Source organism: Oryctolagus cuniculus, chromosome 16, assembly GCF_051225735.1.
Source record: "Oryctolagus cuniculus isolate XC-2025 breed Fujian yellow rabbit chromosome 16, ASM5122573v1, whole genome shotgun sequence".
In the NCBI taxonomy this organism is placed as follows: Eukaryota; Metazoa; Chordata; class Mammalia; order Lagomorpha; family Leporidae; genus Oryctolagus; species Oryctolagus cuniculus.
The window spans coordinates 2,966,136-2,990,520 of NC_142882.1; the positions used below are offsets into that span (position 1 = coordinate 2,966,136).

At 61.0% G+C, this 24,385-nt stretch overlaps 1 protein-coding gene across 1 annotated transcript in view; it reads right to left on the reverse strand.

Moving 5' to 3' along the window:
- The window catches only part of C3 (complement C3), a 28,240-nt gene extending 4,523 nt beyond the window's left edge, over positions 1-23,717 (reverse strand). The window contains exons 1-33 of the mRNA XM_070059509.2: positions 23,594-23,717; positions 22,639-22,831; positions 22,333-22,495; positions 22,171-22,241; positions 21,126-21,220; positions 20,930-21,012; positions 20,753-20,843; positions 20,536-20,638; positions 19,820-19,946; positions 19,515-19,630; positions 19,287-19,432; positions 17,679-17,888; positions 17,378-17,584; positions 17,124-17,282; positions 16,585-16,714; positions 16,295-16,366; positions 15,949-16,149; positions 13,284-13,392; positions 12,774-12,859; positions 11,840-11,982; positions 11,538-11,750; positions 9,611-9,677; positions 9,363-9,449; positions 7,954-8,157; positions 7,008-7,083; positions 6,634-6,793; positions 5,618-5,716; positions 2,788-2,944; positions 2,286-2,449; positions 921-1,079; positions 712-771; positions 494-584; positions 307-358 (exon numbers count right to left, since the gene is read on the reverse strand). Of these exons, the coding sequence (XP_069915610.2) occupies positions 307-358; positions 494-584; positions 712-771; positions 921-1,079; positions 2,286-2,449; positions 2,788-2,944; positions 5,618-5,716; positions 6,634-6,793; positions 7,008-7,083; positions 7,954-8,157; positions 9,363-9,449; positions 9,611-9,677; positions 11,538-11,750; positions 11,840-11,982; positions 12,774-12,859; positions 13,284-13,392; positions 15,949-16,149; positions 16,295-16,366; positions 16,585-16,714; positions 17,124-17,282; positions 17,378-17,584; positions 17,679-17,837 (2,855 nt within the window). The 5' untranslated portion in view covers positions 17,838-17,888; positions 19,287-19,432; positions 19,515-19,630; ... (7 more) ...; positions 22,639-22,831; positions 23,594-23,717. The remainder of the gene's footprint in view (positions 1-306; positions 359-493; positions 585-711; positions 772-920; positions 1,080-2,285; positions 2,450-2,787; positions 2,945-5,617; positions 5,717-6,633; positions 6,794-7,007; positions 7,084-7,953; positions 8,158-9,362; positions 9,450-9,610; positions 9,678-11,537; positions 11,751-11,839; positions 11,983-12,773; positions 12,860-13,283; positions 13,393-15,948; positions 16,150-16,294; positions 16,367-16,584; positions 16,715-17,123; positions 17,283-17,377; positions 17,585-17,678; positions 17,889-19,286; positions 19,433-19,514; positions 19,631-19,819; positions 19,947-20,535; positions 20,639-20,752; positions 20,844-20,929; positions 21,013-21,125; positions 21,221-22,170; positions 22,242-22,332; positions 22,496-22,638; positions 22,832-23,593) is intronic.
- Between the last annotated feature and the right edge of the window lie 668 nt (positions 23,718-24,385).

Consider the following 24,385-nt stretch of genomic DNA (forward strand, 5'->3'; position numbering starts at 1 on the left):
TAGTGAGACAGGTGTGTTGACACCAGCAGCACCGCCAGCACCACTAACACATCGCACTGTGACGTCACTGGGTGACAGGAAGTGCTCACTGTGTGACAGGAACTGCTCACTTCTGGAACCACCTAGTGGTTATGATGGTAAGCCATCGCACACGGGACCCGCCACGGCTGCTGACCAATACGCCGTGACGATTATTCTTAGGCCAGTACTGAGAGGCAACTCAGAAAGCACACGGCTCCCAGTCGTAAAAAGTCTCCTAGAGACGGAGCGATGGCCAGGGTGGACCCCGACCACCTGGCGTCTCACCTGGTACAGATGTCCAGGATCATTGTGCTCTTAGCATCCTGCGGCTTCTTCACTAGAAACAAAGGAGACAGAACTGTGGGTGGGGGTGTCCCTGGGTCCTGGTTCACAAGGTGTGGGGTGGAGGGCTGGGCAGACATCAGCATACATGCAGGGGAAGGGGGACAGGCAGGGCCTTCGTTCCTTTTACCTGTCTCAGGGGCTGGTCTTATGTTGACCCTGAGGTCAAACTTCTTGCAGGTGACTTTGCCTTTGACCTTGGCGAAGTAGGTTGTCACCACCTGGTGAGATGAGGGGTGGGGAGACAAAGCGTCCACCTGTGGGCCTTGGGCCCCTGAGGACAGGGGAGGGGAGGGCCCTCCGGGGCACAGGGGCTGCACCCGGCAGGAGTGAGTCCACCTTCCTTACCGATAAGGTGCCTTGGCCTTTCCCTTGAGCTGTTAGCGTGAAACCCTGATTTTCCTTGGTCTGCAGAGAGAGGGGAGCAAGAAGAGGGGGCGCTGGGGCGCAGGCCTTGCCCCGGGCTGGTGCGGTCACCCGTCCTGCCCGGTGGCTCTGAGCAGAGCCTGGCCGGGGTGGCAGGTGTGAGGAGGGAGGCCTGGGCCCGGGAACTGTACCTCTTCTGACCGCAGGAGGCTGGCGGAATCCCAGACAATGCGGTGCTTGACCGGGGAGCTGCGGCTGGGCAGCTGGATGGACACCACCATGTTCAAGTCCTTGTGGTCAGGCACATCGGTTTGGTATTGGGCCAGAGCCTGGAACACCATGAAGGTGGCCTAGAACCCATGAGAGAGCGTGGTTAGAAGCCAGTGGGGGATGAGAGGTTCAGATCATGGCTGCTCCCCAAAACCGTGGCCCAGAACCCAACAGAGAGTGCATGTGTGTGGCAGGCAGTTGTTGGATACTGAGAATGCGTTCTGGAATTCTCTGGGGTGAGAGGGGACCACGCCAGGACTTGGTGACAATCAGTTGGTGGCCTAGACCCTTGCAGAGAGTTCAGAGGTAACATCGGATGTCCTTAGACACTGGGGGCGTGTTTTAGAACTCTCCAAGGGCCAGACACTTAGACCAGGGCTTGAAGATGGTGAGAACATGTCCAGAAAGTTCAAGAGTCAGATTGAAGGTTAACAATGCTGAGAATGTGGTCTGGACCCACTGAAGGGAGAGTCTTAGACCAGGGCCTAGAAAGCACCTAGAATGTACCTAGAACCTATTCATGAGAAAATGTAGAAAACTGAAGCCTGGGCACACCGAGCCTACGATTTAGAATACGACAGTGTGGGGGCCTGCGCTGTGGAGCAGCAGGTTAAGCCTCCATCTGGGGCGCCGGCATCCCATAAAGCCCCTGGTTCAAGTCCTGGCTGCTCCATTTCAGATCCAGCTCCCTGCTACTGGCCTGGAAAAACAGCAGAACATGGGCCAAATGCTTGGGCCTCCATACCCACATGGGAGACCTGGAAGAAGCTCCTGGATCCTGGTTTCAGCCTGGCCCAGCTCTGGCTGTTTTGGCCATTTGGGGAGTGACCTAGCAGATGGAAGATCCCTCTCTCTGTAACTCTGCCTCTCAAACAAGTAAATCAATCTTTGAAAAAAATACAAAGGTGTGACTAAGGCTGTGATATAAGAATGGGACCCTGATCCCACCAGGAAGGGCCCAGTGGGTGGTGGGGTGGGGGGCAGAGACCCAGCAGAGTCCTGGAGTAACCACAAGGCTGGTTGGGAACTTGCCAGTGAGACCAGGTGACACTGGGAAATAAGGAAGCCGAGGTCCGAACCTGGGACACGAGGACATGCCCGCGACACCAGGAGGGCGGGGAGGCTCCAGACACAGCTGGAACATTCCAAGTGGAGTCCAGAACCCACCCACGGGCTCCCAGCTAAGGGGAACTCATTTTCCCTCCTCCGCTCCCATCACCGCAGCTCAGGGGACAGAACCACCTCTCTGCGGGCCCCCGGGGGGGGGGGTACATGAGTCCGCTTGCCTGGGTCGAGCCGTAGCCACCGCCATAGTATCTCTGCTCGTTCAGCCAGCGCACAACCGGAGGCACCGAATCAAAGTCTCTGAGCAGCAGCAGGGCCAGGAGGGCGTAGGACGTGGCCTCCACGTTGTAGAGCCTCTGACCCGGCTCCTCCCAGCGGTTCTTTTCTGCAAGAAGGCGGCCCCCGTGCCCAGCACTCACTGCTCTGACCAGCCGGGGGCTGGCTCCGGGGGAGGTCAGAGGAAGACTAATTCTAGACTTCTGGGTGGGCGTTCAAGGTCATTGTCTATCTCCTGACTGCTGCCTCTCCCTCTGCCTTCACCAACTCTCTCTGCTAATGGAATGCTTGACGGACACTTACTGAATGAGGGATGCACCTGCTACAAACAGACCTGCTTGCGTGGTTTGCAACGGGCACATCTCAGACACACACAGCCCAGTTCAGCTTACGACTGGGCATCCCAGCCATTCGTCCTCCCTGCGGCCCCGCCACACTGCCCCTTACCTTTGGCTTTGCTCAGGAATTTGTTTAGGAATGCTCCCCGTAGCTTGTCCTGCTGGGCCAGGGCATAGCCAGCGATGGCCACACTGTAGGGTCTCTGCAGATTCATGTAATTGGCTGCAAGGAAGTCCCTTGATTTGTTGATGCTGGCTGCCAGGCTCTGTGAGAAAGAGGGTCACACAGGCCGGTCAGGTGGGCACTGCTTCCAGAGACAGCAGGTGAACGCCATCCGGGGACCAAGTCTCAGGCACTAGGATCCGTCCTGTCCTTTGATCTATCTGGTTTGCATCTGTTTCGGAGCTTCTGAGATGTTGTTGCCAACCCAAGCTGCCTTGTTGTTGAGTATCTGTGATGTAGCAGGTGTGGGTCACAACCCGGTGGTGTGCTGGTCAACAGTTAACAACCAGCTCTCTGGTGGGAGGGTTGGCATAGCCTAGGTTTATAAGGATTGCCAATTTTTCTGGGGAGCAAACATTGCCCTCCAGGGCCAACATCAAGCTACCAGTGTCCCTGAACAAAGGAAAGAGAGGCACCAAGGAGGTCGTTATAGGCTGAGCTGAGACAGACTCAGCACGCCGTGAGAACACCTCTCATGGGAACACCACCATCATCCTCTTCATCACCACCATCATCTTCATCTTCTCCGTCATCATCATGGCTCACACCTAACCCCATGCCGGTTACACATCCACTCACTCAACCTCCCAGCACCCCATGAGATGAAAACATGGATGCTCTGAGAGGCTCAGTGACCCTTCCAAGCCCAACCTAGGCAGTGAGCGGCAGAGTCAGGATTCCAACCCGGCTTCCCGGAGGTGGAGGAAGACTTAGAGGGCTTGATGACTTCTAGGTGGTAAATACTTCCACTGTGACTGACGCAGCCTCCCACCAGGCGACAGAGACAGACAGACGGAGCTTGCGGTCATGGGAGCAGGCAGCAGAATAACGAGGAAGTGATGAGTTTTGAGTGTGGCATGGAATTTATTTCACGGTAGATGCAGGCGATGTAATTTTCCCCACGCTCGTTCAGCGACCAGCTTCCTGGGCTCTCGCAGGTTGGTTCCACACACTCATGTCTTGGCCCTGTCACTCTGGTCCCACAGCCTGAGGGCCACCCCATCACCACACTGCTATGTTGTAGCAGAAACCAATCCTTTTGTTTGTCTGCCTCGCCTACATCCTCTCTTCTCGCCTTCCATTGCATATGGCCACAATAGAAGCAGCCATCTTTGTTCCCCTGAGACCCACTTCCTTTCTGCAGCTGATTGGGCCAGATGCAATCACCTGACCCAGGCTGAGCCAATCAGAGTGTCTCCTGGGGGAATTTGCATGTTCTAGCCTTGATGTGGCTGGTTCCTGTAAGGAAGGCAGCCATATTCTGCCCTACAGGTTGGATGTCAGGAAAAGCTCTACGTTTGGGCAAGAAGGGAATGAAAGACCCAGAGGGAAGGAGCAAAGCCTCCTGGTAGAGTCCCTCAGGCCACCTTCTTCTGTGCCCTCGATCGATCCTTGGACCCACATCTCCCGCTGAGGTCACACGTGTGTCATATCTGGGATGACTTTGGGAGTCTTAGAACCTTATTCCTATTTCACAGATGCACACACTGAGGCCTAAGGGGGGAAGTGCCTGAACATTAGGACCTGTCTGACCCCATAGCCCTGGCTAGATTTCCCTCCCTCCCTCCCTCTCATAAAATTTTCCCACATTTGCAAGGTTAGAACCAGAAACCCCCCCAAGTCTGCCTTGGGTATCCGAGTCAGTGGCTCTGGCTTTGTTTCTCTCCTCATTGGCCCACTCCCCTCGCTCTCTTTCCTGGGGTGCCAACGTGGGGCAAGCAGCTGGGTTGATGGGGAGCTCCTGGGGTTCCCTCCTTGGAAAGCTACAAGTTAGCCCACTCTCCAAAGCCCAGGACAAAGCAATGGAGTCAGGAGCAGCTTCAGGAGCAAAACCAGAGGTAGAGGGGCCAGCAGGGAACCAGCAGGGCCCTGTCAGTTCCTGCCTGGGGCCCAGGACCCCCTTGAAAGTCTCCTGGAAGATACCTTGGCCGGAGGCCATAGCCTTAGGTGTAACTTTTCTCAAGAATTAATGTCCTGGCCGGCGCCACGGCTCACTAGGCTAATCCTCCGCCTAGCGGCGCCGGCACACCGGGTTCTAGTCCCGGTCGGGGCGCCGGATTCTGTCCCGGTTGCCCCTCTTCCAGGCCAGCCCTCTGCTGTGGCCAGGGAGTGCAGTGGAGGATGGCCCAGGTGCTTGGGCCCTGCACCCCATGGGAGACCAGGAAAAGCACCTGGCTCCTGGCTCCTGCCATCGGATCAGCGCGGTGCGCCGGCCGCAGCGCGCTGGCCGTGGCGGCCATTGGAGGGTGAACCAACGGCAAAAGGAAGACCTTTCTCTCTGTCTCTCTCTCTCACTGTCCACTCTGCCTGTCAAAAAATTAAAAAAAAAAAAAAAAAAAAAAAAAAAAAAAAAAGAATTAATGTCCTGAGTTTTCTCTAAGCAGGAACGCGAAAGCACTGATCACGGGTGGGTGATGTGCCACGTCCTCAGGCTAACGTGCCTTTTGGGAACGAGCTCAAAGCTCTCTGCAAACAGCAAAGCAGCCCACAAGGAGCCCTCGGCTTTTCTCATCTGTGAACTGGGGCTCACACGAATCCATCACCTCCGGGGCGGTTACACGAAGCCCCTGGATGGGGGTCTTGGGTAGGTGCTCTGTGAGCGTTAGGTGTTATCAGAGTGACCACGGTGGCTGTTGTGGCCCTTGGGAGGGCTGGAAACACCTTGAGGGTGACATCTGGATGGGCAGGGTGCGGGGACAAGGCGGGGGACACTCACGTTGACTTGCTCCTCGCAAATCTCTCTAGCCTCCTGCAGGGCGATGAGAACGAAGGCGGTGAGGGCCGCTTCCTTCTCGACAGAGTTCCGCTGGCCACCCTGGGATGGGGAGCAGGAAGCAAGGTGGGGGTTACCAAGGAGTCCGCACGTGACAGTTACCCCCAGTGCGGAGCCAGGAGGTCTAGGCAGGGCCGGGCCTCTTCCTGGTGTCCGAGTGCACAGAAGGGGAAACGTTTCTGTATTAGGGACTGTCCCTGTAATGAGAAACCTTCAAGTGCTATGCAGGAAAAGATCGTGGTGAGAATATGAGCCAGGCAGGGAGGTTGAGAAAGATACCCCTGGGGCATCTGTATTGCTGGAGCCATGACTTGAGAGGAGGAGTCGATTCTTCCAGATAGCAGCAGGAGGAGCAGGTGCAAAAGCCCCGGGACCTCCGATGTGGGATGCAGGCTCCTTACCCAGCATTGCAGCCACCCAGCTAAATGCCCACCCCTAGAAGGTGCATTTCTAACACGTTTATGCTGCTGGTGGCGGTGGTCCAAAGACACCAGCTACTCCAAGGAGGTCCTTGTTTAGGAGTCAAGGAGTGGCTCAAGCAGATTCAAAGTTGCCCCAGCAGCTCTGGGGTGAGAGCTGGGGTGGGGGTGGGGGTGGGAGGCCTGCAGGGTCTCCTGGCCAGGGAGGCGGGGAGAAGGGGAGAAGGGGAGAGCTTTGAGCAACTCCCTGGCAGCAGGAATAGGAGACGGATTCGGATGTGAGGGAGGGTCTCTGGGCATTGGCACGAATGAAACCCTTAACAGTTTCTGAATGAGGGGACCCTGTGTTTTCTCTCTGCCCTGGGCTGCACAGGCCTCTGGCGTTGGTGACGTGGGCATGACCGCCTGGGGTCATGTATCTCTCTGTCCTCCCTCCCACTCCAGCTGTGAATTGGGAAGGGGGCAGATAGTGGCGTCTTCCTCCGCCTGGCCTCGCCCAGCCGCCCTCTGCCCACTCCTCCCGTGGCCCCGGCCTCTCACGATCATTTCTTGGTGTATCACAGGTGCGTCCTCTTGGAAGACCCCATCCGGCTTCTGCTTCTCCATGATCAGCCACTTCACGGCCCCACACAGGACCTGGGAGTCGATGGCGATGAGGTTGACGGCCAGAGAGAAGACCTTGACCACATAGGCGGTCAGCCTGGGGGTGGACACTGAGCGTGAGCCTGCGGGCTCCGGGCTGCACGCTCGGTCAGCTATGAGAGGCTGGGCCTGGCCCTTCCTGGGACCCAGCTGGTGCGTGCAGTCGGCGTCTAATGATGCTCAGGGTCCGAGGAGTCCTAGACCACTCCCCCATCCGCCCGGAGTGCCTGGGGCCAGGGAGGGGCAAGGCCCAGGCCGGCCCAGAGCCTCACCAGGTGCTGGGTGCCCTGTTCAGGAAGGCTGCATAGGCCGAGTTGGGTTGCTTGAAGGCCAGCTGCTGGGTGTAGCCTGCAGGGAGAGAGGGGGACCCCAAGGAGGGGTGGGGCCTGAGCAGAGGAGGTAGCTGCTGTGGGCTCACCAGGGAGGGCACAGGGGTGCTGCCAGGGGGTGGGAAAGAGAAGGGGACTGGGGGGGACCAGATTCCCAGGGGAACAAGAGAACCGGAGGGGTCTGGGGGCGTCAGTGGAGAGGGATCTCAGAGACAGCAAGGGGCTTAGAGAGAGGACAGGGCTTTGGAGAGGGAAGGGGAGTTGGGGGACGGGGGATCAGAGGAGTGGGAGGAGCTCTTAGAGGAAGGGTGTGGCCTTGACAAGAGTCTCAAGGGGGAGGGATCTCAGGGAGGAGGGGGTCTCAGAGGAGGAGGGGCCCCAGGGGAGGAATCTCAGAGGATGTGGGGTCTCAAGCTAGGGGTCTGGCCGAGGAGGGGCACAGCAGGGCGGGGTCTCAGGGGAGGAGGAGTCCTGGGGGAGGAGGGGCAGGGTGGAGCAGGGTCTGGGGGAGGAGAGGTCCTGGGGGAGGAGGGGCTTGGCAGGGCAGGGTCTCATGGGAGGAGGACTCCTGAGGGAGGAGGGGCAGGGTAGAGCAGGGTCTTGGGGGAGGAGGGGCTCGGTGGGGCGGGGTCTCAGGCGAGGAGGAGTCCTGGGGGAGGAGGGGCTTGGTGGGGTGGGGTCTTGTGGGAGGAGGGGTCCTGGGGGACGAGGGGCATGGTAGGGTGGGGTCTCAGGGGAGGAGGGGTCTGGCCAAGGAGGGGCACAGTGGGGTGGGGTCTCAGGGAGGAGGGGTCTGGCCAAGGAGGGGCACAGTGGGGTGGAGTCTCAGGGAGGAGGGGTCCTGGGGGAGGAGGGGCTTGGCGGGGCGGGGTCTGCGGGTGGCGCCCACCTTTCTTGATGAGCTCCAGTGCCTCCTGCCGCTTCTCCAGGGAGAACTTGTCCCACTGCTCGGTGTGGTCCAGGTAGTGCACGGCGATGACCGTGGGCGTCATGGCGATCATGTTCTGCTCCCCGCAGCCGGACGGCGTCACGATGAGGTGCTTCAGCCGCTCGCCGTCGATGGCATCCTCCGTCATCTGGGCCACGGGGGTCCCTGCAGCCAGGAAGGGTGACCCCCGGGGGTGAGGAGGGACCCAAGGGGCCAGGGCAGGTGCGGGCTGGGAGGATGTGACTGGGGGAGGGAGGGGTCTGCCTTTGGGGGTGGGGGCTTCCGGTTCACAGTGAACCCTCCTCTTCTAGTCTCCCATTTCACCAGAGGAAAAATAATTCTAATAACAAGCGCCACAAATACCAACAACAGATCTTGCTTAGCATTAGAGTCACAGGGTCTTCAAAATGTTCAGGGAAAGCTGACTTAAAAATTTTGGGTGGCCGGCGCCGCGGCTCACTAGGCTAATCCTCCGCCTTGCGGCGCCAGCACACCGGGTTCTAGTCCCGGTTGGGACACCGGATTCTGTCCTGGTTGCCCTCTTCCAGGCCAGCTTTCTGCTGTGGCTCGGGAGTGCAGTGGAGGATGGCCCAAGTGCTTGGGCCCTGCACCCCATGGGACACCAGGATAAGTACCTGGCTCCTGCCATCGGATCAGTGCAGTGCGCTGGCTGTGGCGGCCATTGGAGGGTGAACCAACGGCAAAGGAAGACCTTTCTCTCTGTCTCTCTCTCTCTCACTGTCCACGCTGCCTGTCAAAAAATTAAAAAAAATTTTGGGGAAGGAGTGTTTTGACCCAGCGGTTAAGATGCCCGCAACGCAGCCAGGTGTGACACCCAGCTGCCTGCCGATGCACACCCTGGGAGGCAGTAGGGGACGGCTGCCCTTGGGTCCCTGCCACCCATGAGGGAGGCCTGGAGGTGGTCTCTAGCTCCTGGCTTCTGCCTTTGCCCCGTCCTGGCCGTGGTGAGCGTTTGGGGAGTGAACCAGCAGATGTAGCTCTTTTGTCTCTCATAGAAGAAATCAGATGAGCTTGTTTTGGTGAAAAAAAAAAAAATCTTTGGAACCCACACATAGTTTTTCCATCTTATACGTTTTTCACTAGCTTGTGCTCATAGATTTCAGCAATTCTTTTGTATTGCTTTCAAATGTGCATTTTTTCTTATCGCTACTTACGATCATTTAGCAAAGTAAGAATGCACACTCCTCTGGACGTTTCTAGACAGCAGGTCCAAGAGGGGCTGCCCGGATGTGGAGGGGTGGTGAGGCACCGATGCAAGGAGATGGAGTTCAACCCCTTTCTGGGGGGTGGGCTCACAGCTCCCGGATTGCTGCCCGGGCCCCGTGAGCTCAGGGCTGAGGGCATCTCACCTTGCAGGAGGATTTTGGTCTCAGACTCGGTCCCTGGGACTTGGTCGCTGATATCCGCCGGAGGGATTTCCTCTTTCTGGACGCCCCCTACCGGGCAAGTGAGAGGCCTGAAGGTGGCTGGCCACCATGCCCAGGCTTCCCCCACAAGGAGAGAGACGTGCATGCCACCTGCTCTCCTCCTGCCCCACCCTCCTCTCGCCCCACCATGCCCAGGGCCGGCCTCACCCCCTCTCCTGCAGCTCACCCACCTTGGCCAAGGTTCTCTGGGTCCAGGGTTCGAACAGCCACAGTTTTGTTGATTGGCATTCCTTCAGGCTACTCAGCGTTGGGGAAGGGGAGAGGGAGGGGACATGGAAGGACACACAGAGGGTCAGTGGGGCGCTGTTCTGCAGTCACCCTGGCTCAGGTGTCGGGGCCTCTGACCTGGCTCATCACTCCTGTAGCTGTGTGACTCGGGGCCGGTTACTTAACCCCTCTGTGCCTTGTTTTCTTCCTTTGTAAGGAAAAAGTGGGGGCTGGCATTGTGGTACAGCAAGTTAAGCTGCTTCCTGTGGCTCTGCATCCCATACAGGTGCCGGTTCGAGCCCTGGCTGCTCCACTTCCAATCCAGTTCCCTGCTAATGCACCTGGGACAGCTTTGGAAGATGATCCAATGCTTGGGCCCCTGCACCCATGTGGGAGACCTGGAAGAAGCTCCTGGCTCCTGGCTTCTGATCAGCTCAGCTCAGCTCTGGCCATTGCGGTCATTTGGGGAGTGAACCAGTGGAATGGAGGACCTCTCTCTCTGGCTCTACCTCTCTCTCTAACTCTGTCTTTGAAATCAATAAAATAATTCTTTAAAAAAATGTAGCTGTACTATACACCATAATGGGGGCAGGTGTTTGTCCAAGCAGGCAATATGCCTCTTGGGACCCCCGCACCTGTGTCAGGGTCCTGGCCCCGGCTCCCTGCTAATGCAGACCCTGGGGAGCAGCAGTGATGGTTCAAGTGCTCGGGTCCCTGCCGCCAACATGGGAGACCCGGATGGAGCTCCTGGCTCCTGGCTCTGGCCCCAGCTGGGCGCCATGGTGGGCATTTGGAGAATGAACCGGAAGAAGGGAGACATTTGCCTGTGTCTCTGCCTCTCAGATAACAGAAGTCAACAAGTCATGTATAGAAAAAAACTATTGCGCTGAATTACTTTGCTTTTGACAGCGGAGGTTGTTAGGGTTCCTAAAATTCCACACCAGAGGCATGTCCGCTGCCTTATTCTAACCCGAGCTCTGCTTTCTGGAACGTCTATATTTCCCAGGTGGGACGCTGTGAGTCCTAGTGTCCTAGAGCCTGAGTCTCCCACCTCTGGCACCGCCGTGCAGCAGGTTAAGCCACAGCTTGCAATGCCGGCACCTTGTGTCGGAGCACCAGTTTCAAGTTCTAGCTCTGCTCCGCTAATACACCGGGAAGCAGCAGGTGATGGCCCAAGTGCTTGGGCTCCTGCCACCCTTGGGGGAGTCCAGGATGGAGCTCCTGGTTCCTGGATTTTGCCTGGTCCAGATCTGGCTGTTGCAGCCATTTAGGAGAGTGAACCAGCAGGTGGGAGATTATCTATCTATCTATCTATCTATCTATCTACCTACCTACCTATTTATCTATCATCTAGCATCTATCTAGCATCTATCTATCTATCTATCTATCTATCAATCAATCATTATTTCTATCCCTCTTACCCTTTCTCCATTGCTCTACCTTTCAAGTAAATAAATGTTTTTTAAAGACTTATTCATATACTTGAGAGGTAGAGTTACAGACATAGAGAGAGGGAAAGACAGAGAGAAAGACCTTCCATCTGCTGGTTCACTCCCCAGATGGCCACAACAGCCAGAGCTGGGCCCATCCGAAGCCAGGAGCCAGGAGCTTCTTCCAGGTCTCCCACGTGGGTGCAGGGGCCCAAGCACTCGGACCATCTTCCACTGCTTTCCCAGGCCATAAGCTGAGAGTCGGATGGGAAGTGGAGCAGCCGGGACACGAACTGGCACCCATATGGGATGCCGGCGCTGCAGGCAGAGGCTTAGCCCACTTAGGCCACTACGCCACAGCACGGGACCCTCAGGTAAACACATCTGTGAAGATGAAGCAGCACGGGCCAGGTGTTTTCCTTGAAGGACCAGGGGCCGCAGACGCCCCCCGAGGACTCACCACGACCTTCAGGGTCTTCTTGACGCCGTCGCTGATGAAGCGGTTGTAGACGGCGGCCTTGACCTCCACCTCCTGCAGGCCGATCTTGAGAGGCACGAGGACGTAGGGGATGGGCAGCGAGGACTTGGGCGGGATGGTCACAGTCTGCTGGTGGTTCTTCTTGGCGGTGGCCAGGCTGCAGAAGGCTGGGTTGTAGAGCAATTCCACTCGTACCTGCCAGACAGAGAGAGGCAGGGCGCGTCACAGCAGGGCTGTGCACCGTGGACGCCCCCACCAGCCCGCCAGCCCGCCAGCCCACGCACCTTGAGGGAGTCAGACTCCCGGTAGTTGTAGAGGACGGCGCGGACTTCCACCTGCTCATTGCGCACCACGGAGTAGGGCAGCCGCAGGTCGATGAAGAAGTCCTGCATCACCGTGACCTCGTAGGGATCGGCCACGCAGATCCCTGCTCGGGCAGAGGCCAGAGGGGTGTCAAGGGCAGGGGGTGCCTTGGATGCAAGTGCTTAGTTTGAGAAACTGCGTGGGGCCGCTGTGCTGTGGCGTAGTGGGTAAAGCCACCGTCTGCGGTGCCAGCATCCCACATGGGTGCCGGTTCAAGTCCCGGCTGCTCCACTTCCGATCCAGCTCTCTGCTATGGCCTGGGAAAGCAGTGGACGATGGCCCAAGTGCTTGGGCCCCTGCACCTGCTTGGGAGACCAGGATGGAGCTCCTGGCTCCTGGTATTGGCCTGGCCCAGCCCTGTCCATTGCAGCTATTTGGAGAGTGAAGCAGTGGGTGAAGATCTCTCTCTCTCTCTCTCTCTCTCTCTCTCTAACTCTGCTTTACAAATAAATAAAATGAATCTTTAAAAAAAACTTGGGGTTGGGGCCGGCACAGTGGGTTAACGCCCTGGCCTGAAGCACCGGCATCCCATAAGGGCACTGGTTCTAGTCACAGCTGCTTCTCTTCTGATCCAGCTCTCTGCTGTGGCCTGGGATAGCAGTGGAGGATGGCTCAAGTCCTTGGGCCCCTGCACCTGCATGGAAGACCCAGAAGAAGCTGGCTTCGGATGAGCTCAGCTCCGGCCGTTGCGGCCATCTGAGGAGTGAACCAGCAGATGGAAGACCTCTCTATCTCTCTTTCTCTCTGTAACTCTGTCTTTCAAATAAATAAAATAAATCTAAAAAAAAAAAAAACCTATCACATTTGGAGACCATGTCCCCCAGTCTGGCCTCTGAGGCCGTCACCTTCGCTCACCTTTCTTGTCAGACAAGCTCACGGCCAGGATCTCCCAGGTGGTGATGGAGTCTTTCAAAAACACATTCATGATCTTGGTGGAGATTCTGCAGGGGAGAGGGGATGAGGCTGGCAGGTGGAGGGGCGGGGCTTTGAGGGGGCACCGTGGGAAACCCAGGGCCTGTGTTCTCTAGGTGGGCTGTGCAGGGGAGAGGGGGATGAGTGTAGCAGGTGCAGGGGTGGGGCTTGGAGGGGCCACTGTGGGTAACCCAGGGCCTGCGTTCTCTAGGTGGGCTGTGCAGGGGAGAGGGGGATGAGGCTGGCAGGTGGAGGGGTGGGGCTTGGTGAGGGTACCATGGGTAACCCAGGTGTTCTCTAGGTGGGCTGTGTAGTGCACAGGGATTCAAGATGAGATAGGAGGCTTCAGGAGATCTCGGACAGTCTCCTCCCCCATCAGTGTCTCCTCCCACCTCAGACTGGGCCCTTCTCCGCCCTCAGAGTGGAGGAACACGGCGGGTATCGCAGCCTCACCCATTTTTCGCGGGTTCTTTGAACTCGTCGATGGTCCACAGCCAGCTCTCCGGGAAGTGGCTTCGGGAGACGATGTCTTCCTCCGGGATTATGTCCTCATCCAGGTCACCTGAGGGTCAGAGGTGGGTTCAGAGCAGACCCCCGCCCTGGCTGCCCCCAGAGGTGACCTCCTCAGGATGGAGCCCCTCCAGGGCTGACCCCAGGGACGGCTGCCTCTGGGAGCCCCCAGGGCTGGGGTCATGGTGCAGCAGGTGAAGTTGCTGCCTGCGACCCTGGCAGCCCCTATAAGTGCCAGTTCAGGTCCCGGCTGCTCCACTTCTGATCCAGCTCCCGCTGACGACCTGGGAAGGCAGTGGAAGAAGGCCCATGTCCTTGGGCCCCTGCACCCATGTGGGAGACCCGGATGGAATTCTTGGCTGCTGGCTTCAGGCTGGCCCAGCCCTGACCATTGTGGCCATGTGGGGAGTGAATCAGCGGGTGAAAGCGCTCTCTCACTCTCTCTCTCTCTTCTCTCTCTCTCTCCCTCCCTCCCTCTCTCCCTCCTCTCTCTTTTTCTCTCTCCCTCTCTCTCTGCCTTCCAAACACATCTTCTAAAAACAACTAACTAGAGATTTTGCTTCACAACTATGTTGATCCAAAGATAGAATGCAGGCTGGGCAGCTGTCATTTTTCCCACTTGGATTTCCAGCAAAATGGAGACTTTTTTATGACCCCTGGGCACCTGCTCCCTCTGATGGGCTCTCTGCCAGTCCCGAGGGCCAGCAGGTGCACTGAGGGCATCCCCCGCCCTGCAGGAGACCCGTGAGGAGGAGGTGACCTCTAGAGCGTGGCTGGACACCGACAGCAAGTCTGGCCGGGCTGTCCTCACACACGACAGACAGCTGGGGCTCCGGGGCTCCTTAGCAACAGGGGAGGGTGGGACTCCATAGGGTTATGAATCCACCTGTATTACATTCCATGCAAGTGCCTTATGTGGATGAACAACAAAGCCCTTCTTTGAACCACCATTGGCTAAAGAAATTACACAATGCTGGGGGAAAATCGTATTCCTGTGGACACAGTCCCATCCCGATAGGTCAGAGGCTTTGTGAACTTCTCCCCGAAGCCCTCAGACTGTCTCCTTTGGGTGAGAGAGAGGGTTTCAGATTTACTTAAAGTGAGCTTATGGCAACAGACATTTGTCTTTGCGCTGTGAGTGTGTGTCTGGCCCGGGATGTGAAGTCGCAAGTGTGTGTGTGCTCTGTTTCATTCAGAACCGGATGGGTGAATGAATGAATGGGTGAGCACGTGTGGGCAGCGCTCGTTGGAGGCAACATGGAGAGATTTCCTCTGCTGCAGGCTCAGCACCCATGGCGGCCTTCCCACAGGCAGCCTGGCCAACTGCAAACTCCACGCTGACTCGGGCTGGGCGGGGCTGATCCTCCCGGGCGGGAAACTGCTGTCTCCCCCATCAGACTAGGTTTCTCCTCCCTCAGACCTGAATCACCTGGCTTCTCCTACCTTCGAAGGTCTCCTCCTCCATCAGATAGGAGTGTCCTCTCCCCTCAGACAGGGGCTTCCTCCCCCTTCAGGCAGGGACCTTCTCTCTGAGACAGGATCTTTCTCCCTCTCCCCCCTCAGACTGTGGCCTCCTCCCTCAGACAGGGACCCCCTCCTCCTTCATACTGTGGCCTCCTCCCTCAGACAGGGACCTCCTCTCTCCTTAGATTGTGGACTCCTCCCTCAGAGAGGGGCCTCCTCCCTCAGACAGGTACCCCCTCCTCCTTCATACTGTGGCTTCTCCCTCAGACAGGGACCTTCTCCCTGAGACAGGATCTTTCTCCTCGCCCTCCCCCCAGGCTGTAGCCTCCTCACTCAGACAGGGACCCCCTCCTCCCTCATACTGTGGCCTCCTCCCTCGGATAGGGACCCCCTCCCCCCTCAGACTGTGACCTCCTCCCTCAGTCAGGGACCCCTTCCCCCCTCACAGAGGGGCCTACCCGCCAGACAGGGACCTTCTTCTCCCTCAGACAGGATCCCCTCCCCCCTGACTGTGGCCTCCTCCCTCAGACAGGAACCCCCTCCCCCCTCAGTCAGGGACCTTCTCCCTGAGACAGGATCTTTCTTCTCGCCCCCCTCAGACTGTGGACCTTCCTCAGACAGGGACCCCCTCCTCCTTCATACTGTGGCCTCCTCCCTCAGACAGGGACCTCCTCTCCCCTTAGATTGTGGACTCCTCCCTCAGAGAGGGGCCTCCTCCCTCAGACAGGTACCCCCTCCTCCTTCATACTGTGGCCTCCTCCCTCAGTCAGGGACCCCTTCCCTCCTCAGATAGGGGCCTACCCCCCAGACAGGGACCTTCTCCCTCAGACAGGATCCCCTCCCCCCTCAGACTGTGGCCTCCTCCCTCAGATAGGAACCCCCTCCCCCCTCAGTCAGGGACCTTCTCCCTGAGACAGGATCTTTCTTCTCGCCCCACCCCCTGCCAGACTGTGGCCTCCTCCCTCAGACAGGGACCCCCTCCTCCTTCATACTGTGGCCTCCTCCCTCAGATAGGGACCCCCTCCCCCCTCATACTGTGGCCTCCCCCCTCAGACAGGGACCCTTCCCCCGACATGGCCTCCCCCCTCAGACAGGGACCCTCTCCCTCAGACAGGGACGCGCCGCCCCGGGGTGGGGCACTCACTCCTGGCCAGGCCCAGGGGCCCATCCCGCTGGTGCTGCTCGCGCAGCCGGGCCAGGTAGGTGCAGCAGTCCAGGAAGGCCTGCACGCACGCCTGGCCCAGGATGACGTAGCGCGCCCGCTGCTCGCACGAGAACTGCATGGGGTTGTCACGCATGCCGTCCTCACAGCACTTGCGCAGCTCCTTGTTGGTGTACTGGCCCACTGCGGGAACAGTGCCCACGGCGGGCGAGTCAGCGCCTGGAGCAGCAGCCACGCGGGGCGGATTCCCAGCGGGGACACCCCAGGGCCCCCAGCCCCGCCCCCGCTGCCCTGAGTCTCCATCCTCCCGCCTCAGGCCGGGACCCACCTTTGTCCATCCTCTTCTCCGTGAGCTGCACGGAGCGGCGTCGGCGGGCGGCCGGCTTGGGGCACTCCAGCTCTACGGGGCAAGGCCAAGCACCAGCTAAAGGAAGCCCAGCTGCGTACCCTTGGCTCCCTCCCCACGACGGCCGCGGGCAGGGATGGGGCGATTCCCATCTGCCGCCCCAAGAGAAGCTGAGGCCCCGAGGAAGCAGCGAGCTTGGCGCTGGAGGCAGGACTTGAACCCCAGCCCCTGCGGTTCCCAGGCCCCGCCCCTCTGTGCAGAGGCCGCCTCACCCTTCCTCTGCTCCGTCTGCAGGCCCTTGCTGGTCTTGAAAGCCAGGCCAGCGTCCGTGAAGACGCCCGCGTAGTCCTTGCCGCTGCCTGGGGTGCAGCCGATGTCCGCCTTCTCCACCACGTCCCAGATCTGGGGGTGTGGGAGGCCGCAGTGTCCCCCTTCGATTCTGCCCCAGCCACGCCCACCCACACTGCACCCCACTCCTGACCACGCCCCTCCCCACAGCCCTTTCCAACCAAGTCCATTCTGTTCCCAATCCCTCACCCCAACCTGCATTTTCAAACCTATCCCAACCCCATTCCCGGCTCCCCCTGCATCCCCGGCCGCATCCCGCCAAGCCCACTTCCAGTCCCAGGGCTCTACAACCTAGCATGTCCACCTCCATGTCCACTTGGATGACTGGAGCCACGCCCACCATGAACCCCCTAGCATGAGCCCTCGCCTGTCCCCTGGTCTCCACCTCCACTTGCACCCCGGCCGCTCCAACCTCAACCCCTGCCCCTGCACCCCCAGCCCGGGAGCCCCCGAGGCCACGCACCTTGCTCTGAGTGAGCCTGTTCTTCTTGTTCAGCACGAACACGCCCTTGTCCACGGCCACCAGCCCCACTCGCGCCCCGCGGTCGCCCTCCAGCTTGAGCGTCATCTGCTGCCCGGGCAGGGGCTGCTGGCCATCCCGACCGCCGCCTTTCACCACCAGCTGTGTGCAGGTTGCGGGAGGGAGCAGGCGTCAGCCCCGCGAGGGCCTCCCAGGAGGCAGGAGGTCCCGGGGTGGCTGGGGCCAGGGGGGCTCACCGTGCCCACGCACGAGTCCTTGACGTCCACCCACACCGAGTCGGCCACCACCTCACTCTGGCCGCCGGCACCGGTCAGCGTGTAGTAGGCCACGAGGCGGAAGGAAGGCAGGAAATCTGGGGTGATGGTCAGGGGCAACACCACCAGGTCCTGGCCGGGCTCGCGCAGCTGGCGGCCTGCCCTCAGCAGCCTGCCTTTGTTCATGATCTGGGGGGGGGGGGGCAGGGGAAGCTGCTGTCAGCCCGGGAGGGTGAGAGCCGGCCTTGGGGAGTGAGCGGGAGGGTCCCCGGGGGCCGCCCACCAGGTAGGTGTAGTAGTGGATCTGGGCGTCCAGGCCGCGGTCGGTGCGCAGGTGGAAGTTGACGTGTAGCGACTCCCCGGGCTTGAGCTCCGTGCGTGGCACCGACAGGTGCAGGTAGTTGTTGGAGTTGTGCAGTGTGCTGTAGGCCTGGGCCTGCATGGTCCTGGAGGCCTGCCGAGCCTCGGGGATGCCCTCCTTCTTCGTGCGTACCTGCGGGTGGGCGGGCGGGGTAGTAGGGGAGGGGATGGGGCGTGTGGCCCACTGTGCCCTAGCCGCTGGCTCCTGGGGCTGTGTGGCGCACGCACGGGGCGACATTAGGGAGCCTGAGTGCAGGATCGTCTTAAACTAGCTGCGGTTTGATTGAATCACAGGGGTGGGGGAGACACAGAGAGAGGAGAAAAGGGAGGAAGAGGATGAAGAAGAAGGGGAAAAAGAGGAGGAGGAGAAAGAGGAGGAGGGGGAGGAGGAAGAAAAGGAGAAGGAGAAGGGAGGAGGAAGAAGAGGAGAAGGAGAAGGGAGGAAGTGGGGAGAAAGAGGAGGAGGGAGAAGGGGAAGGATGAGGGAGGAGGGGGGAGGAGGAGAGGGAGGAGGGGGGAGGAGGAGGGGGAGGAGGAGAGGGAGGAGGAGGAGGAGAGGGAGAAGGGGGAGGAGGGAGAGGAGGGAAGAGGAGGAGGAGGGGGAGGAGGGGGTAGGAGGGAGAGGAGGAGGAGGGAGGAGGGAGGAGGGGGGAGGAGGAGGGGAGGACTAGGAAGAGGAGGAGAGGGAGGAGAGAAGAGTGGGGGAAGAAGAGGAGGAGGAGGGGGAGGAGGGGGAGGAGGAGGAGGGAAGAGGAGGAGGAGGGGGAGGAGGAGGGGGTAGGAGGGAGAGGAGGAGGAGGGAGGAGGGAGGAGGGGGGAGGAGGAGGGGAGGACTAGGAAGAGGAGGAGAGGGAGGAGAGAAGAGTGGGGGAAGAAGAGGAGGGGGAAGGAGGGGGGAGGAGGAGGAGGGGGGAGGAGGTGGGGGGAAAGAGGAGGAGGGAAAAGGTGGGGAAAAGAGAGGAGGGGGAGGAGGGAGGAGGGGGAGGAGGAGGGGAGGACTAGGAAGAGGAGGAGAGGGAGGAGAGAAGAGGGGGGAGAAAGGAAGGAGGAGGGAGGAGGAAGAGGAGGAGAGGGAGGAGGAGGGAGGAGGAGGAGGGAGGAGGAAGGGAGGGGGAGGAGAGGAAGGAGGAGAGGGGAGGAGGAGGAGGGAGGAGGGGGGAGGGAGGAGGAGGGGAGGAGGAGAGGGGAGGGGGAGGACTAGGAAGAGGAGGAGAGGGAGGAGAGAAGAGTGGGGGAAGAAAAGGAGGAGGGGGAGGAGGAGGGAAGAGGAGGAGAGGAGGAGGAGGGAGGAGGAGGGGGAGGAGGGAGGAGAGGGGAGGAGAGGAGGAGGGAGGAGGGGGAGGAGGAGGAGGGGAGGAGGGAGGAGAGGGAGGGGGAGACTAGGAGGAGGAGGAGGAGAGAAGAGTGGGGAAGAAAAGGAGGAGGGGGAGGAGGAGGAGGAGGAGGAGAGGGAGGGAGGAAGAGGAGGGGGAGGGAGGGAGGGGAGGGGCTCGGAGGCGCTGCTGCAGGAGGGGCAGGTGGGCCGGCTCACCGTGATGCTCAGGGGCTGCCGGATGTTGGGTGTGTTGACGCTCAGCTTGGCCACGCCGTCGTCCTGGGTCAGGGACTGCGCGTCTGAGCCCTGGGTCACCACAGGCACGCGGCGGGCCGGGAGCCGTCAGGGTTGGTCACGAACACCTGGGCCAGGGGGAGGCGGTCAGGGGGATGCAGAGGCGTGGTCAGCGCTCCAGGTGGAGGAGTGGAGCCCCCCAGGTCTCACCATGAGGTCAAAGGGCATGGCGGGCTTGAAGTACTTGGGTGTCTTGGTGAAGTGGATCTGGTAGGGGGAGGTCACGATGGGGATCCCGGTGCGCTCTGCCTCCACCATGTCGCTGCCTGAAGGGACCAGCCGTGAGGACCAGGCCACACTCCTCAGGCTGGCTCTCACCTTCACACAGGGCCTCCTCCCTCAGTCTTAGCCTCCCCCCCTCAGACTTGGCCTCCCCCCTCAGACTTGGCCTCCCCCTCAGACCTGGCCTCCTCCCTCAGACTCGGCCATTCCTCCCCCCCTGAGCCGGGCCTCACCTGAGTGCAGGATGACGGTGGCCGACACATACAGGGACTTCCCCACCAGGGCCTCGGGCTGGGACGGCTGCACCCCATCAAGCAGCACCTGTCGGCTCAGCACCGCCTCGCCACTGCCATCCTCGATCTGGTGGAGGATGGGGAGAGAGGAGGGGTGTGGCAGGTGGGGGCTAAGAGCAGGCAGGGCCCCCCGGGAGAGAGAAGGGGTGTGGTGGGAGGGACTCAGAGCAGGCAGGGCCCTGGGGAAGAGAGAGGAGGGATATGGTGGGAGGGGGCTCAGCGCAGGCAGGGCCCGGGGAGAGAGGAGGGGTGTGGTGGGAGGGGGCTCAGCGCAGGCAGGGCCCCCGGGAGAGAGAAGGGGTGTGGTGGGAGGGGGCTCAGCGCAGGCAGGCCCCCCCTCCGGGAGAGAGGAGGGGTGTGATGGGAGGGGGCTCAGAGCAGGCAGGGACCCCCTGGGAGAGAGGAGGGGTGTGATGGGAGGGGGCTCAGAGCAGGCAGGGCCCTGGGGAGGGAGGAGGGGTGTGGTGGGAGGGGACTCAGTGCAGGCAGGGCCCCCCCCCGGGAGAGAGGAGGGGTGTGGTGGGAGGGGGCTCAGAGCAGGCAGGGCCCTGGGGAGGGAGGAGGGGTGTGGTGGGAGGGGGCTCAGTGCAGGCAGGGCCCTGGGGAGGGAGGAGGGGTGTGGTGGGAGGGTCTCAGAGGCGGGGCCCTGCAGGTACCACAATGCGGGTGAGAGACTGAGCCAGCGAAATCCTCTGGTCGCCATCCTGGACGCCGAAGATGACAAAGGCAGTGCCGTCCACGTTCTTGCCGTACAGGAACCTGGGAGGCCAGGAGCAAGTCAGGCCCCCGCCACCCTCATCCCTGCCCCCGGCCCCGGCCCCCACCCTGCAGGCCTGGCTCCCGCGGCCTCCCCTCGCCTGCCCTGCTCCTCACCTGGCCGTGATGCTGACCTCCAGGCCCTGCGGGTCATCGATGTAGTAGAATTTCTCCGCAGGCTCCAGGATGACCTCGAAGCTGGGCAGCACTGGGGTGCGAGACGTCGTTGCGGGGGTGGGTGCGGGGTCCCAGAGCCCCGGGCACCCCCTGCTGCCCCGCGCCGCCCGCCCTTACCGTACTCTTTCACCTCGAACTCGCTGGAGAAGACCTGGTGCGGGGAGTGTTCGTAGTAGGCCTGGATCTTCCACTGCCCCATGCTGTCAGGGAGGCGGGCGGTGGTCTGGCCGGGCCTCCGCGAGGAGCCCCCCACCCACCCTGCTCGCACCCCCAGCCCCTCCCAGGCCCCCTCCTCCTGGATGGCCCCGCCTACTTGACCAGCTCCGGAATGGTCCAAGACAAGGCCAGGATTCCATACTGGTTGTGGGAAGACAGGGTGTCCCGCTTGATGGTGACGCCGTCAGGGTTCTGTGGGGAAGGAGGTGGGGATAAAGAGGGTTTGGTCCCCCAGCGACGCCCCCTCCCCGCCTCTCTGTGCGACAGGGGCACAGGGCACGGAGCTTGGCTGGCCAACCTACTGTGCGGTTTGCAGGCTGGGTGACCTTGGGCGACTTAGTGAACCTCTCTGTGCTCACTGTAGTGAGCATCCTTTTCAGGTTACTATTAAGGGGTATAGAGAGGGAGAGAGAGGTCCTCCATCCACTGGTCACTCCCCAAATGCCTGCAACAGCCGGGGCTGGGCCAGCCCGAAGCCGGGAGCCTGCAGCTCCATCCGGGGCTCCCACGTGGGTGTGGCAGGGACCCAAGGACTTGAGACCTCACGGGGGCCCCCTTGTGCATTAGCAGGGAGCTGGATCAGAAGCAGAGGAACCGAGACTGGAAGTAGGTAGTCTGATGGTGGAGGCAGGCGTCCTGGGTGGCGTAACTGGCATTTATTCCCTGTTGCACCCTCGAGCAGCCATCACCCACGGCATTGCTGGCACGCGGCTTGCTCTGCCCGGCCAGAACGGCTGTACCCTGCTTTTCTGAGCTGTGGAAAGAGCCCATGCAAAGGCCCTGGGGTAGGGCCCAGCGGGCACGTGGGAGGAACTGGAAGGCCCTTGTGACTGGGGCGGAGCGGGCAAGGGGAGCGAGGGTGGGGTGGGGTCGTGCAGGGCTCCAGGGCTCTGTGCCACAGAAGATGGGCGCCACGGGGAGGGGGGTGCTGTGGGCACGGGAGGGCCAGCGCCAGACTCGGTGCTCACGCTCGCCCCCTGGCGGCCGTGGGAGGACGCGCCCGCGTGGCATTCCCAGGCTTGGCCCCCTTCCCGGGGTCAGACGACGAGACCCGGGCCCAGCGCGGATCCGCAGTTTCCCGCGCCTCTCCCGTCCCCTCGGCCTCCGTCTCTGCCCGCCCGCTGCGCCGCGGCCGGCGGTACCTCGACGCTGACGACGACGGTGCGACCCGCGGGCAGCAGGTTGTGGTCCACGGTGTAGACGCGGTAGAGCACTGCGGGGCGGGGATGGGGGGCGAGGCGGGCGCGTGAGCCGGGGGCCGGCGCGCGCCCGAGGGCCCGCGGGGGGCGCGCGCCGAGCCGCACCTGAGGAGCCGGGCGTGTACACCGTCTTGTCGGTCTGCACGAACAAGTAGCCATTGTGCGCGCTCAGCAGCACCGCCTTCTCCACCGCCACGCCGCCAAACAGCGCCAGCACCATCACGTACCGCGGCCCGCGCTCGGAGCTCAGCTCTCGGCTGGCGGGGAGCTGCGTGGGGCCGTGGGCCGGGCGTCAGCGGTGGGGAGGGGGCTGCCGGGGGGCTCCCCGCCCAGCCCGCCCCCGCTGCGCCCAGTCTGGGGGAGGGGAGGAGGCCCAGGACGCCCGCAGACCCCGCTGCAGTGGGCGCCCACCTTGAAGGTGACGTTGCCTAGGTAGCCCGTGGCGCTGGTCAGCACCATCTTCTCGCTGAATAGCACTTGCTTCTTGGCGGGAAAGTCGTGGATGGTGACAGTGACCGGGACATCGCCCGCCGCCTCGTGGGCTTCCAGCACCACGGTCTCCTGGTTTTCCAGGCGCAGGACGTTGGGGGTGATTATGGAGTACCTGTGGAAGCGGACCCGAGGCTGAGGGCCAGCGGCCGGCTGGGCCTCCGATCCCTGGGCGCTCTGCCCAGCCGCGGATCCTGGAGGGCGCTAGTGAGTGCCCAGGGCACCTGCCAATCCCAGAATCCCGACCCTCGGCCTTCAGTCCTTGGGCACTACCACTGCTGCGTGCTGAGAGCTAAGAGGGACGGTGGCTGCCATGAGCCACCCTCAGCAGGTGGGGCATGGCCTTTGACAGCCGGGACCCCCTGGGCTGCGGATCCCAGCAACCGCTGAGCCTCCAGTCCAGAACCAGCAGGCCCTGCAACCCACAATCACCAAACCCACATGCGCCCACGGCCCTGAACCCACCCATCTCAGCACTCCCCACACCCAGACCCACACGCACCCCGATGCTAAAAGACCTGGAACCACCACCACCGCTCGAATCCCACAAACACAGCCAAAAGCAAACATCGGAACCCTACGGGCAGCTACACCTCTGCACCCCCAAACACTACACCTGTGAGTGCTGAAACTTTTCAGCTCCCAGCTCCTGCAAAGTCTGAACCTCCAAGGCTTCAAACCCACCCCCGGGCACCATGGCTCAGCGCCCTAAGGCTACAGATCCCCAATTCTATACACACGCAAACCCTCCATGCCGCAACACCCACACCCCACAAATACCCGTAAACTCCCAGACCGTCTCAACCTGAATCAATATGCCCCCAGCCGCACTTGCATGCCTGCTTCCGCCCCCCCCTAAACAGCCAGGGCCACTCACATGGGGTCCCCCAGGGCCAGGGGGAGGCTGGTCAGGAGCAACAGCAGCAGGCTGGGGCCTGAGGCTTGTCCCATGGTGCCAGGGCCCAGGGGTGGAGGGACAGAGGGGCAGGGTGGGGAAGAGTAGCAGGCACGCTGGAAGCTGCCTTTTATCTGGCTCCCGCCCCTTCCTTCTCCCGCGGCATGTCCCCTCCCTGGGACTGCCCCGATTTCTCAATCCCTGAGGCCCTGCAAAGGGGTGAGGAACCTGAGGCCGTGACCCCTGCCCACATGAAAGAGCCTGCCCCTTGCCCTTGGCCTCTCTCTGCATGAAGGTCAGCTGGCGAGCCTGCTGCACCTGCTCTGAGAGCCCCCACCGCCACCCGATGTCCACCTCCAGCTGTGCGTTTGCTAATGAAACTCTTCCAATGAGTCCATCTCTTTGCTGGGAGCTGGAGCCCAGACGTCAGGTCCTGTGCTGAGGGAGGGGAGATTAGGCTGGAGGGACACAGCCCCCCCGCCTCCCCACCATACTCTCAGGACCCACGGAGTGTTTTCCCTAGTGGTGGAGAAGATTCTGCCTCTCGAGGAGTCAGGGGAGACTTCCTGGCGGAGGGGATGCCTCGGCTGGGTTTTGAAGTACGTGTAGGAGTTTGCTATCCCGGTCCACTTGTTTTCCAGGGAACAGGGAGCTAGGAGCTCCACTCACTTTTCCTTGTCACAATGTCTTAGTGACTGTGGTGCTTTCAAAAAAAAAAAATCACCAAATGGGGAAGATCCTCGTTTTTAGTGTTTGCCCGTATCTTACATCAAC